The sequence below is a fragment of the Salmo salar genome, chromosome ssa22 (genome assembly GCF_905237065.1).
Source record: "Salmo salar chromosome ssa22, Ssal_v3.1, whole genome shotgun sequence".
Taxonomy (NCBI): Eukaryota; Metazoa; Chordata; class Actinopteri; order Salmoniformes; family Salmonidae; genus Salmo; species Salmo salar.
The window spans coordinates 49,648,134-49,663,821 of NC_059463.1; the positions used below are offsets into that span (position 1 = coordinate 49,648,134).

At 43.4% G+C, this 15,688-nt stretch overlaps 1 protein-coding gene across 6 annotated transcripts in view; it reads left to right on the plus strand.

The window, feature by feature from the left end:
- The window catches only part of LOC106583657 (TOX high mobility group box family member 2), a 232,898-nt gene that overhangs the window by 203,818 nt on the left and 13,392 nt on the right, over positions 1 to 15,688 (plus strand). For all 6 annotated transcript variants that reach the window (XM_045705771.1, XM_045705769.1, XM_045705770.1 and 3 more), the window contains one exon: positions 9,525 to 9,605. In XM_045705771.1, coding sequence (XP_045561727.1) covers positions 9,525 to 9,605 — 81 coding nt within the window. The remainder of the gene's footprint in view (positions 1 to 9,524; positions 9,606 to 15,688) is intronic.

Genomic DNA, 15,688 nt, shown 5'->3' on the forward strand with positions numbered 1-15,688 from the left:
ACCTGTCTGGGCTAAGCGGGACGTCAGCCTCCCACCTAGTCAACAGCCAGTGGAATCGTGTGGCGCGAAATACGAATACCTCAAAAATGCTATAACTTAAATTTCTCAAACATATGACTATTTTACACCATTTTAAAGACAAGACTCTCATTAATCTAACCACATTGTCCGATTTCAAAAAGGCTTTACAGCGAAAGCAAAACATTAGATTATGTTAATAATCACACAGCCATTTTCAAAGCAAGCATATATGTCACAAAAACCAAAACCACAGCTAAATGCAGCACTAACCTTTGATGATCTTCATCAGATAACACTCCTAGGACATTATGTTATACAATACATGCATGTTTTGTTCAATCAAGTTCATATTTATATCAAAAACTTTTTACATTAGCATGTGATGTTCAGAACTAGCATACCCACCGCAAACTTCCGGTGAATTTACTAAATTACTCATGATAAACTTTGACAAAATACATAACAATTATTTTAAGAATTATAGATACAGAACTCCTTTATGCAATCGCGGTGTCAGATTTTAAAATAGCTAATATTCTGAGTAGATAGCTCGGCCATCACAGGCTAGCTAATTTGACACCCACCAAGTTTGGTGCTCACTAAACTCAGAATTACTATAAGAAAAATTGGATTACCTTTGCTGTTCTTCGTCAGAATGCACTCCCAGGACTTCTACTTCAACAACAAATGTTGTTTTGGTTCCAAATAATCCATAGTTATATTCAAATAGCTCCGTTTTGTTCGTGCGTTCAGGTCAGTATCCAAAGGGTGACGCGCTAGCGCATTTCGTGACAAAAAATTAAAAAATATTCCAACCGCTGTTGAAAATCAATTTTTATGCAATATTTCTCGTAAAATAGCGATAATATTCCAACCGGGCGACGTTGTATTCATTCAAATGCTGAAAGGAAAAAAATGGAGAATTCACGTGCACGCGCCTCTCAGTCTCATTGTTCCCAGGCTGACCAGTAACAAACAGAGCTGCTGTACTTCGCCCAGAGACTGCAGACATCTCATTCCACTTTCTGGCGCCTTCTGAGAGCCAATGGAAGCCTTAGAAAATGTTACATTTACATTTACATTTACGTCATTTAGCAGACGCTCTTATCCAGAGCGACTTACAAATTGTCACGTTATAGCAGAGATGGTGTATTTTCGATAGAGATGCCACAGAAGGAGAACAAATTGTCAGACAGGGCACTTCCTGTATGGAATCTTCTCAGGTTTTGGCCTGCCATATGATTTCTGTTATACTCACAGACACCATTCAAACAGTTTTAGAAACTTTAGAGTGTTTTCTATCCAAATCTACTAATTATATGCATATTCTCGTTTCTGGGCAAGAGTAGTAACCAGTTTAAATCGGGTACGTTTTTTATCCGGCCGTGAAAATACTGCCCCCTAGCCCAGACAGTTTAAGAATGATGGAGGCCACTGTGTTCTTGGGTACCTTAAATGCTGCAGGTCCCACAGTTGACAGTGCATGTCAGAGCAAAAACCAAGCCATAAGGTCGAAGGAATTGTCCGTAGAGCCCCAAGACAGGATTGTGTCGAGGCACAGATCCGGGGAAGGGTACCAAAACATTTCTGCTACAGTATATAGACAGGTGTGTGCCTTTCCAAATCAGGTCCAATCAATTGAATTTACCACAGGTGGACTCATCTCAAGGATGATCAATGTAAACAGGATGCACCTGAGCTCAATTTCGAGTCTCATACCACAGGGTCTGAATACTTATGTATTTAAGGTATTTCTGATTTTTATTTTTAATACATTTGCAAACAAGAAAAAGGTTTTGGCTTTGTCATTATCGGGTATTTTGTGTAGATTGCTGAAGAAAACATTTTATTTAATCCATTTTAGAATAAGGCTGTAACGTAGCAAAATGTGGAAAAAGTCAATGGGTCTGAATACTTTCTGAAGGTAGAGAACATTGAAATAGAACAAGGCTAATGTCAATAACTACATTTAGACAAAAATACAGATAGGACCTTATAGTCCCAAGCTCTCAATATGCTAATGTTATTCCTGGCTTATGTGATGCCTGGTTTATGTGATGCCTGGCTTATGTGATGCATGGCTTATGTGATGCCTGGCTTATGTGGTGCCTGGCTTACTGATGCCTGGCTTATGTGATACATGGCTTACGTGATGCCTGGCTTACGTGATGCCTGGCTTATGTGATGCCTGGCTTATGTGATACATGGCTTATGTGATGCCTGGCTTATGTGATGCCTGGCTTATGTGATGCCTGGCTTATGTGATGCCTGGCTTATGTGATGCCTGGCTTATGTGATGCATGTCGTGTATGAAGGAACGAGATGTTATTCATGAAGTATATACTCAATGTAGATCTCATTATTACACATCAATTACAATGGCATTGAAAGTGTAGTGTAATTACTGTGGATACTCTTTCCCATAGAGTTACAGCAATGTCAAGTTTAAGAAACTTGGGCCCCATAGCAACAAATGAGATAGTCTGATGATGTCGGTCCAAAACAAGACTGTTATTTTTAGAATATCCACTCGGGCAGGGACCTATTGCGTGTCAAATAAAAGCACCTGTCTCTATGACAAAGTGCATCGCCATCGCACACCGTAAGTGTGTTTTTCCCCGAACCTACTTTATACAGCTGGACATTGGGAGGCCCGGTGTCCTTTTATTTGCAGTTAATTCTTGCCTCCTTCACCAGGCCCTCTTCAGCATGAATCTTCATTTTGCTCCTGACACCCTTGAATGCGAATTCTTCATTTCCTGCACTTTTATTTATATCTGTTGCCCTGGTGATTTGATCATGCTGAGAATACTAGATTAGCAATTGCCTCGTCCTTGAATCCGCCTCAAGGACATCTGTTCCTGAAATGTTATTGTTTGCTGGGTTCTTAACCCTCTGGTGTCGTGGCTCTTTCAACACTCTGTATTATTTTTCTGATGTCATTTTATTCTCCAAACAAAGATTACATTGAATGGGATTTGTCCTTCACAGGAGGATTATCTGTAAAAAAATAAATAATTAAAAGACTGTTAAAGGGAAACTCTTCCGTTGAAATAATAATTTGATATGTTGTCCTATACTTAATTGTACTCAATTGGGTTGTGCTGTCATGTGTTAAATCAGGTTCTTTAGCCCACAACGGCCAAATCAACTTGAGATGATGATACAGATCATCATGATACAAAGTTCATGATTACACATACAGAGATTATGCAAAAGGGAGGAGCTTCTTCCTCTGAGTGAATTCTATCCATAAATTCTATTAAAAACACTTTTTCATCAGCAACAATATATCAAATAAAATTGGCCACCATATTGGAATGGCCTTAGAAATGGAGCTATAGACTGCCTATTTCTATACAGACATTTTCAGTATTTCCTGAATAAATTAAATAAATCTCCCCTTTCAAACTGATGATTGCTATTTCTTGTAGAGTTTGTCTGTTGTCAGTTGTACAGTACTGATGAGGTGTACTTTTATGTCACAGACCCTCTGGAGCCAGCATAACTAGAATGTAAACACATTCCCTTGCCGCAGACATATTTGTTTTAACAAATTAATGTCCTCTGTTTCCAATTACCTGTGTTAGAAAACAAGCAATTCCCAATTGAAATGATAAGATAGCAGCACTGAATCTTACTGAGTATCAGATTTATTAACATCATAAACTATGTTATTCTGTGAGCTCGGTTCACGTTTAGTTATTTTGTACTGCATGACTTATTGTTGGCCAAGTTGTGCTTGAGCATATTAGAGGCATCTTTTTTAATGTATTTTATGTTCGTAGCCTCATCGGAAACTTTATTTTCTCATATAGAGTATTTCATCCCCCGAGGTCTCTGCTTTGTGGTCTAAGATCAATCAGTCAATTTGTCTTTGTTATTCCTCAAGGTGACTATGTGTTCCAGCCCCCTCCCAAAATAAGAAAAAAAATGTTCTTGTTTTTGTTGTTCAGATTCAGATCAATCCCCAGTTTTACGGCTATAAAGGAAAAACAGTTAGAAAGGGGAAAGAAGTGCTTAGCTTTATTTAATTGAGTCTGTTGTGTTGTAGGTGTGCTTCCGTGAAAGGTCAGAAGAGAGAGAGAAACACAGTCGTTCTGCCAAAAGACAGGCTTTTGAACCAAATCCTCTCTATATCTCTTACTCCCCTTTCTGCATCTCTCTCTCACTCTTTTTTCTCCGTCTCTCTCTTTCTAACTATTTCTTAATTGCTCTACCTCCTTCAATCCCCCTCTTCCTCTCTTTTTCCATCCTATTTTCCTCTCCCTCGCCCCTACCTCCTTCAATTAGCTCTCTCTTTCCCTTTCCCCTCTCCCTCATCCTACCTCCTTCAATTTCCCCTCTCTTTTCCCCTCTCCCTCTCTTTCTCCCTCCTCCCCCATCCTCTCCATATCTCTCCCTCCGTCTATCCCTTCTCTGTCTCTCCCTCTCTTTCTCCCTCCTCCCCCCAACCTCTCCATATCTCTCCCTCTGTCTGTCCCTTCTCTGTCTCTATCTCTCCCTCTGTCTATCCCTTCTCTGTCTCTCCCTATCTCTCCCTCTGTCTATCCCTTCTCTGTCTCTCCCTATCTCTCCCTCTGTCTATCCCTTCTCTGTCTCTCCCTCTCCTTCTCCCTCCTCCCCAACCTCTCCCTCTCTCCCTCCGTCTATCCCTTCTCTGTCTCTCCCTCTCCTTCTGCCCTCCTCCCCAACCTCTCCCTCTCTCCCTCTGTCTATCCCTTCTCTGTCTCTCTCTATCTCTCCCTCTGTCTATCCCTTCTCTGTCTCTCCCTATCTCTCCCTCTGTCTATCCCTTCTCTGTCTCTCCCTCTCTCCCTCCATTTATCCCTTCTCTCCCTCTCCTTCTCCCTCCTCCCCAACCTCTCTCTCCCTCAGTCTATCCTTTCTCTGTCCCTCCCTTCGTCTATCCCTTCTCTGTCTCTCCCTCTCTCTCCCTCCATCTATCCCTTCTCTGTCTCTCCCTCTCTCCCTCCGTCTATCCCCTCTCTGTCTCTCTCTCTCTCTCTCTCCCTCCATCTATCCCTTCTCTGTCTCTCCCTATCTCTCCCTCTGTCTATCCCTTCTCTGTCTCTGCCTTCAGCTATCCCTTCTCTGTCTCTCCCTCTCTCTCCCTCAGTCTATCCCTTATCTGTCTCTCCCTTCGTCTATCCTTTCTCTGTCTCTCCCTCCGTCTATCCCTTCTCTGTCTCTCCCTCAGTCTATCCCTTCTCTGTCTCTCCCTTCGTCTATCCCTTCTCTGTCTCTCCCTCTCTCTCCCTCTCTCTCCCTCAGTCTATCCCTTATCTGTCTCTCCCTTCGTCTATCCTTTCTCTGTCTCTCCCTCCGTCTATCCCTTCTCTGTCTCTCCCTCAGTCTATCCCTTCTCTGTCTCTCCCTTCGTCTATCCCTTCTCTGTCTCTCCCTCTGTCTATCTCTTCTCTGTCTCTCCCTCCGTCTATCTCTTCGCTGTCTCTCCCTATCTCTCCCTCCGTCTATCTCTTCTCTGTCTATCCCTTCTCTGTCTCTCCCTTCATCTATCCCTTCTCTGTCTCTCCCTCTGTCTATCTCTTCTCTGTCTCTCCCTCCGTCTATCCCTTCTCTGTCTCTCTCTCCATCTTCTTCATGGGGAAGATGGGGGAGATTGTGGGGGTAATCACTCAGTTGGTGTCAGCAAGGGTTCAGGAGTTATTGTCTCCTATAATTAACTGGTTATCAAACAAGAAGATTTCATTAAGGTACAATTACCGGCTAATTCTTGCGGGACACCCCCCCGTGTCAGGATTACGACCGTGGCATATGCTCCCTTGAAGCTTTGTTATTTCTAATTCATCCCGACCTGCAGCCTCTGACGGCTTCAATCGCTAATGAATCCACTCACTTTGGAATAATTAGAGAATCCTTAGGCATGGTAATTTATTTAAAAGTATCCGTCGTCGGACGAATCATTAGCTGTGTTAAATGAATTTGAAATGAAAGCTGCTGGGAGTACTTAGGGGTTCGTTAAATAGGCAGTGCCGGCTCTATCATTATTTAAGGACTGAGGAGCTAAGGTTGCAACTTCCAACCCAGAAATATCATCACAGTCTGTTCCATTTTTTTGTTCTAGGACTAAGATATATGTCCAGATGTTTTTGTATATATTAACAGATTTCGATATGAATATATGTAACGTGGAAACAAAGCAGACAAGGATGACACATCACCATATATGGTCACTCCCCTCCTCCTCCCTCCACTCGCTCTATGTTGACTTTCATGCCATTAGAGGGAGAGAATAGATTCATATATCATACATCAGATATATGATGTAGATGGAAGGATAAACATCAGTTCTTGCGGCAAAAGCCTCTTTTTACTCCCCCTATAGAAGGCTGCAGTGCAAGTGTGCATTTGTGTGTGTGTGTGTGTGTGTGTGTGTGTGTGTGTGTGTGTGTGTGTGTGTGTGTGTGTGTGTGTGTGTGTGTGTGTGTGTGTGTGTGTGCATGTGTGCGTGCGAGCGTGTGCCTTATCCACCGTGTGTGTCTGTGTCTTTCAGATGTGAGCGCACCCATGTGTGCGTTGCTAGCTTGTCTGTGTGCATTTGCAACGTATGAATGCCTAATGGTAATTCTGACCCATCTCTATCAGAGAACGACCTGTCTATAAGAACTCTATGAAGAGAACTTTAATTATCCTCTCTCTGCTCATGCAGTCTATTTTGTAGAAGGACTCCCTAGAGAATCCAAGAGCGGGAATGTGCATCCCAAATGCCAACTTATTCCCTACACAGTGCACTACTGTACTTAAAAGTAATGCACTATTTAGTAAATATGGTGCCGTTTGGGACGTAGGCAAGAGATGTTTCATCCATTTTAAGGATGGACTCTTGTTTTCTTACCATCAAAAAGGAACGGGGGCCTCAGTCTCAGCCTCGGCAAACGCTGGCATCCCCACATGACTGACACGCTATTATATTAACTTGATTTTCCCTTCTGAACGTGTATCATTTGAGGTTTGTTCGGCGGATGTCCATTGCCTAATGCTGTTTGGAATTTTTGTCTTGTCTAGATGCTTTGATGGGACATCAACTCTAATTTAGCGATGTGTTGCTTCAATGGAGGCAAAAATGGTGTAGCGAAATGCAGAGTGGCAAATAGTGTTTTCAACCTTTATTTCATCACACCCCTCTCTCTCTCTCTCTAAATGCCACGTCTCTCCCTGTTATCCCTCTACTCCTCCCTCTCTTCCTCAACTGCACATCCTCTTCAGACATATTCGATCACTGTGGGAAAACCAACACAAAACTGAATGGGATGTTTCTTTTTCCAGTGGTTCACATGGTATTGGTACTATATGCATCATTCAGTCAAATATTGTGTCTTCTAGGTTGTGAAGGAATAGGGACCAGAGTTGAATGCAGTGTGGTGAAACATTAAGAATGTTGCAGACAAAATCCTCCATTCAACCTGACAGACAATAATTTCTGTTCTACATTATACATTTCTATCTGAAAGTTCTGTAACACCCACCTGAACAGGACCCCAGGGCTTTTAGCCCTGTACTTAAAAAAGAGTGTCTGTTAAATGATACAAATGTATTTAAAATGTCTAGCCTAGCCTCAAAAATAGTATTTTCTAAATTATGAAAATGTAATGTAAAAAACAGACCACTGCTTTGTTTCTGTTTGTCTCTCGTAGGGCTACAACAAGAAAACAGAGTGATTTTAGTCTAACCACATTAAAAAAAGACTACTTTTTACTATACAATACTACAGTGCTTACTATAGAATTCTATAGTAAACCGTAGTATACTGCAGAATACTATATACTACACACTGTAGTATCCCTTAATCATGTGTAGTACTTACTATAAAATGGTGTAGTATTCTTTAGAATAGTATAGAAAATGCTACAGTATTATCTGGGGGAAAAAACAACTATAGTAACAACTGTCGTAAACACTACAATAATGTCCACAAAAACACTTTTAACTATAGTAAATACTAGAGCATATCATTTACATATACATTTTCCATCCCCTCCCCCATATCCCAATTTGTGACACCTATAAGTTAGAAACCTATATGCCAAATATAGACCATATATTGTGTTAGTATAGAATAGTATAGAAGCTCTGGACTATCTGTTCAGAGTGCAGTCTTGCTTATCTACAGGTTATGGAAAATCTGCTCTTTTAGCGTTTTTCCAGTAGGTTTCCTGAAAGAGAAAATCTCCGTGTCAAAGATAATAAAACAAAAACACTATAGTAAATACTACATTAATCTGCAAAAACACTAGTAAATACTACATTAATCTGCAAAAACACTACAGTAAATACTACATTAATCTGAAAAACACTATAGTAAATACTACATTAATCTGCAAAAACACTACAGTAATTACTTAAGTGATAATGCCCAAGAAGCCGTTTAAAAAATTATATATATATATATATTTCACCTTTATTTAACCAGGTAGGCCAGTTGAGAACAAGTTCTCATTTACAACTGTGACCTGGCCAAGATAAAGCAAAGCAGTGCGACAAAAACAACAACACAGAGTTACACATGGAGTAAACAAACGTACAGTCAATAACACAATAGAAAACTCTGTGTACAGTGTGTTCAAATGTGAATGGAGTGTATGGAGGATATATTGGCACAGGTGTTGTTAGGCCCAAGAAGAAGCCGAGGGACGCCAAACCATGTCAATATATCCTCCAAACACTGTCTTTGAGGGCATTATCACTTTTGTAGAACGGGTTACCAACCTATTCAAATAATGATTGACAAATTTTCATTAAAAACATTATTTTGATGAATTTATTCATAAAATTTCTAGGGTTGCTACCCAAGCCAGCTGGTCGTTCGTTCTATCGGTTCAGTTGCTAGAGAAGCGACTGAGTCGTTCAGTCTTTTTGTTCTGTATCTATGGACGCGACCCAGTCGTTCGTTCTAAATGTTCCATTGCCATACTGGCTGGCAACGTTCGTATCCCTTGCTTGCTAGCTAGCCAATACAAATCGCTGTTGAAAACTAAATGTTAGTCTAAAAGAAATGTGGGATAATTTCCAGATGCTTTTTATAGTGGAGATCAAGTTTATAAAGTACCTGGCTGGGCTGATGAGACAGTGGATTGCTCAGTCAGATGGAACAGAGTAAATAGGCATTTTAACATCATAGATTTAGCCGGTGGTAACTTGTGAAATAGACACCGGCTGGAATGAGCTTTTAACCAGTCAGCATTTAGGATTAGACCCACCCGTTGTATAATATAGTATATACTACAGTTTTATTTTACTACAGTATTTATACTATAGTTAACTGTAAATATTACAGTATACTACAGTAAATACTAGAGTGAATACTACAGGAAAGTCCGCAAAAACACTACAGTGAATACTATAGTATTTATATCAGTATATACTAGAGTATTTGTTCATGTATGTCTGCTAAATGACCAAAATGTAATTTAAAATGCTTAGCCTAGCTTAGCACCTTGTCACTTACCACTGCTTTGTTGCTGTTTGTCTCTCTCTCGCAGGGCTACAAGAGGAAAACAGAGGCGGCGAAGAAAGAGTACCTGAAAGCCCTGGCCACATACCGAGCCACTCTGGTTACCAAGGTAATGGTGGGGAGGGGGGGGGTCACGTCTCTGATATACATGGGTCAGTGGTGATATAAGGGATAATAAATTAGATGGAGAGTTCTTCTCTCATCCTGGGGTAGGGGCTCCGTGCGGCCCTGCTGGAGAAGGTTTATGTGTGTATGCTTTGAAGAGAACGGTGAAAATTAGGGCCCAAACACACACACCTTTATTCGTCTGTGTTATTTGCAACATGGCAAGAGGAAGGGATGGACGAAAGGTCTGTGTGGGGACTGTGTGTGTGTGGCTGTGTGTGTGTGTGTGTCTCTGTGCATGTCTTTGTGCGTGTCTATGTATGTTCTTACGTATGTGTGTACATGTGTATGAGCGAGTGTGTGTGTCTCTGTGTCTGTAGAAGCACGAGTGAGCATTGCTTAGTATGGTGGCTCCTGGTTCTGCCACCTAAGGAACTGACATTTTTACATTTTAGTTATTTAGCAGACGCTCTTATCCAGAGCGACTTACAGTAGTGAATGCATACATTTCATTAAAAATTTTCCCCGTACTGGTCCCCCGTGGGAATCGAACCCACAACCCTGGCATTGCAAACACCATGCTCTTCCAACTGAGCCACACGGGACCACTGACTGAGGAACTGCCTGAGGAACTGCCTGAGGAACTGACTGAGGAACTGACTGAGGAACTGACTGAGGAACTGACTGAGGAACTGACTGAGGAACTGCCTGAGGAACTGACTGAGGAACTGACTGAGGAACTGACTGAGGAACTGCCTGAGGAACTGCCTGAGGAACTGACTGAGGAACTGACTGAGGAACTGCCTGAGGAACTGACTGAGGAACTGCCTGAGGAACTGACTGAGGAACTGCCTGAGGAACTGACTGAGGAACTGCCTGAGGAACTGACTGAGGAACTGCCTGAGGAACTGCCTGAGGAACTGACTGAGGAACTGACTGAGGAACTGCCTGAGGAACTGACTGAGGAACTGACTGAGGAACTGCCTGAGGAACTGACTGAGGAACTGCCTGAGGAACTGACTGAGGAACTGCCTGAGGAACTGCCTGAGGAACTGACTGAGGAACTGACTGAGGAACTGACTGAGGAACTGCCTGAGGAACTGACTGAGGAACTGCCTGAGGAACTGCCTGAGGAACTGTCTGAGGAACTGACCGAGGAACTGACCGAGGAACTGACCGAGGAACTGACCGAGGAACTGACCGAGGAACTGCCCGAGGAACTGCCCGAGGAACTGACTGAGGAACTGCTCGAGGAACTGCCCGAGGAACTGCCCGAGGAACTGCCCGAGGAACTGCCCGAGGAACTGACCGAGGAACTGACCGAGGAACTGCCCGAGGAACTGACCGAGGAACTGACCGAGGAACTGCCCGAGGAACTGCCCGAGGAACTGCCCGAGGAACTGTCCGAGGAACTGCCTGAGGAACTGACTGAGGAACTGACTGAGGAACTGACTGAGGAACTGCCTGAGGAACTGACTGAGGAACTGACTGAGGAACTGCCTGAGGAACTGACTGAGGAACTGCCTGAGGAACTGACTGAGGAACTGCCTGAGGAACTGCCTGAGGAACTGACTGAGGAACTGACTGAGGAACTGACTGAGGAACTGCCTGAGGAACTGACTGAGGAACTGCCTGAGGAACTGCCTGAGGAACTGTCTGAGGAACTGACTGAGGAACTGACCGAGGAACTGACCGAGGAACTGACCGAGGAACTGACCGAGGAACTGCCCGAGGAACTGCCCGAGGAACTGACCGAGGAACTGCTCGAGGAACTGCCCGAGGAACTGCCCGAGGAACTGCCCGAGGAACTGACCGAGGAACTGACCGAGGAACTGCCCGAGGAACTGACCGAGGAACTGCCCGAGGAACTGCCCGAGGAACTGCCCGAGGAACTGTCCGAGGAACTGTCCGAGGAACTGTCCGAGGAACTGACCGAGGAACTGACCGAGGAACTGCCCGAGGAACTGTCTGAGGAACTGCCCGAGGAACTGACCGAGGAACTGACCGAGGAACTGACCGAGGAACTGCCCGAGGAACTGACTGAGGAACTGTCTGAGGAACTGCCTGAGGAACTGCCTGAGGAACTGCCTGAGGAACTGACTGAGGAACTGACTGAGGAACTGACTGAGGAACTGTCTGAGGAACTGTCTGAGGAACTGACTGAGGAACTGCCTGAGGAACTGCCTGAGGAACTGACTGAGGAACTGCCTGAGGAACTGACTGAGGAACTGCCTGAGGAACTGCCTGAGGAACTGCCCGAGGAACTGCCCGAGGAACTGCCCGAGGAACTGACCGAGGAACTGACCGAGGAACTGCCCGAGGAACTGACCGAGGAACTGCCCGAGGAACTGACCGAGGAACTGACCGAGGAACTGCCCGAGGAACTGACTGAGGAACTGCCTGAGGAACTGACCGAGGAACTGCCTGAGGAACTGCCTGAGGAACTGCCTGAGGAACTGTCTGAGGAACTGCCTGAGGAACTGCCTGAGGAACTGACCGAGGAACTGACCGAGGAACTGACCGAGGAACTGACCGAGGAACTGACCGAGGAACTGCCTGAGGAACTGACTGAGGAACTGACTGAGGAACTGCCTGAGGAACTGACCGAGGAACTGACCGAGGAACTGCCCGAGGAACTGCCCGAGGAACTGCCCGAGGAACTGACCGAGGAACTGACCGAGGAACTGCCCGAGGAACTGCCCGAGGAACTGCCTGAGGATCTGCCTGGGGCTGCCTGAGGCTTGCTCACATCAGTTGTATTCTGGGTTGTTGGAGATGAGATTTGATAGCTGCTGTGGCATATTGACGCCAAACATTTCCAGTACAGAGTAGAAAACAAGTGGTTGTAGGAGGTCTGAAAAGAAAATCTGAGTTGAGTTGAATCCCGATCTGAATTGGATTTCATGGATTTGATATACAGTACTGTAATGTACTTGAATGTATTTAATAATACATGGAGATGCCTTCACATGTGTAACATTGCTTCATCCACTCATTGTTCAAACCTTTCCTCTTTCCCCTAGATATTTAGACATACTGTATTTAACTTATCATGTATACTTATATATATATTTAGACTTCAGACAAGATAATCAATTAATGTTTCTCAACTATGAGTCTTAAAGTACAAATTCAGAACCGGATTAGATGCATAATATACAGTAGGATTGCATCATAGATTCTACTAACATTTTTCATGTGCCAGTCTTAGTGGCAAGCACCTATTTCTTCCATTTCCATGTCTTCACTCCATTGTTTTCCCTTCACATAAACCCAAATTGCATTACCATGTTAAACAGCCTCCCACCAGTCCCCATGGCCTCACACTTCCTCCAAGGCTTACAAGCCCAAAACAAATGCCTTGATTAAGGCATGAACAGTTTATTCATCAACCTCTCTCTTTACCAGTTGCAGGTTTTTCCCCTTTAATAAAGCCCATTCTCACCACTCGTTTGCGTAATTAAATATTGCTTTCTGACACATCTCGTATTCAAGGGCTTGATTGATGCGTGTGCAGATTGGCAGGCCTTTAAAAGAAATTAAAACAGGCAGAAAAAAACTGCAAATCTACCATTCATTCACCACCACTCACAACAACACACATAGTACATGTAGCCATTCAAAAGGAGTCCTCTTTAAATAGTGTGTTTAAATTGCTGAAGAGAAGTGGGAATCAAGGACAGAGGAATTGAAGGTAATTAGAAATCGGCAGAGTGATATTTTGGACGAGTCACGTGCCCGGTGTGTTCGGCGTGCACCTGTTACCATTTTGTTTGTGACGCACACTGATAATCTATGTTGGGGGGAAAAGAACACAAACAAATGGAGCTTGATGACTACAGTAAATGTCTCGTTTAAAAACCCCACGTTAACGAGGTTCATTCATTCAGAAAGTCAAAGTGGAGTTTAGTGCTTTTCAACCCACCAAGGGACACAATGGGATAGTTAACCCAAATGATAAATTATTGGTTTCCTTACCTTGTTACTACCTGTCCCTTTAAACGGGAAGTTTCACATTTCTAAATCTCCACAAATAATACTCACCTGTTGTTCATAGAATAGGCTTAGTAGTATAGTATAGTATAAAATAGTACTGCTTTCAGTTGTGGTTGTTCAGTGCTTGGAAGGGAGCACACACACACTTCACTCCCACCCATCTCTCACCATTCTTTACCATTTCATTTTCCACTTGACCTGCAAATGTATCTCCCTCGTCTTTAGTCTTCTATCCATCTTTCTATTGATTATTTATCTGGCTCTGTTCAATAGACAGTATGTATGCCATTACCAAATAGCAGACAGCGATAGCTCACGTCAACAACTGTGACAGCTAATGAGAGGGCCTGAACATATTTCATACCACAGCAACGTATACATATACGTTTGCCATTTAAAGTCTATGAAAGGATGGAATGTCTAATGAAATTAAGCAGCTCAGGGGATGTGACTTCCATGCTGAAATGAACTAAACATCATGATTTTCACATAGAGGGACCTGAGTGGATGATGTACAGTGGGGGAAAAAAGTATTTGATCCCCTGCTGATTTTGTACGTTTGCCCACTTACAAAGAAATAATCAGTCAATAATTTTAACAACAACAAAAAATCCAGAAAAACGCATGTCAAAAATGTTATAAAATGATTTGCATTTTAATGAGGGAAGTAAGTATTTGACCCCTCGGCAAAACATGACTTAGTACTTGGTGGCAAAACCCTTGTTGGCAATCACAGAGGTCAGACGTTTCTTGTAGTTGGCCACCAGGTTTGCACACATCTCGGGAGGGATTTTGTCCCACTCCTCTTTGCAGATCTTCTCCAAGTCATTAAGGTTTCAAGGCTGACGTTTGGCAACTCGAACCTTCAGCTCCCTCCACAGATTTTCTATGGGATTAAGGTCTGGAGACTAGCTAGGCCACTCCAGGACCTTAATGTGCTTCTTCTTGAGCCACTTCTTTGTTGCCTTGGCCGTGTGTTTTGGGTCATTGTCATGCTGGAATACCCATCCACGACCCATTTTCAATGCCCTGGCTGAGGGAAGGAGGTTCTCACCCAAGATTTGACGGTACATGGCCCCGTCCATCGTCCCTTTGATGTGGTGAAGTTATCCTGTCCCCTTAGCAGAAAAACACCCCCAAAGCATAATGTTTCCACCTCCATGTTTGACGGTGGAGATGGTGTTCTTGGGGTCATAGGCAGCATTCCTCCTCCTCCAAACACGGCGAGTTGAGTTGATGTCAAAGAGCTCCATTTTGGTCTCATCTGACCACAACACTTTCACCAGTTGTCCTCTGAGTCATTCAGATGTTCATTGGCAGACTTCAGACGGGCCTGTATATTTATTCTTGAGCAGGGGGACCTTGCGGGCGCTGCAGGATTTCAGTTCTTCACGGCGTAGTGTGTTACCAATTGTTTTCTTGGTGACTATGGTCCCAGCTGCTTTGAGATCATTGACAAGATCCTCCCGTGTAGTTCTGGGCTGATTCCTCACCGTTCTCATGATCATTGCAACTCCACGAGGTGAGATCTTGCATGGTGCAGGCCGAGGGATATTGACAGTTATTTTGTGTTTCTTCCATTTGCGAAAAATCGCACCAACTGTTATCACCTTCTCACCAAGCTGCTTGGTGATGGTCTTGTAGCCCATTCCAGCCTTGTGTAGGTCTACAATCTTGTCCCTGACATCCTTGGAGAGCTCTTTGGTCTTGGCCATGGTAGAGAGTTTGGAATCTGATTGATTGATTGCTTCTGTGGACAGGTGTCTTTTTTACAGGTAACAAGCTGCGGTTAGGAGCACTCCCTTTAAGAGTGTTCTCCTAATCTCAGCTCGTTACCTGTATAAAAGACACCTGGGAGCCAGAAATCTTTCTGATTGAGAGGGGGTCAAATACTTATTTCCCTCATTAAAATGCAAATCAATTTATAACATTTTTGACATGCGTTTTTCTGGATATTTTTGTTGTTATTCTGTCTCTCACTTTTGAAATAAACCTACCATTAAAATTATAGACTGATCCTTTCTTTGTCAGTGGGCAAACGTACAAAATCAGCAGGGGATCAAATACTTTTTCCCCCGACTGTATTCATAT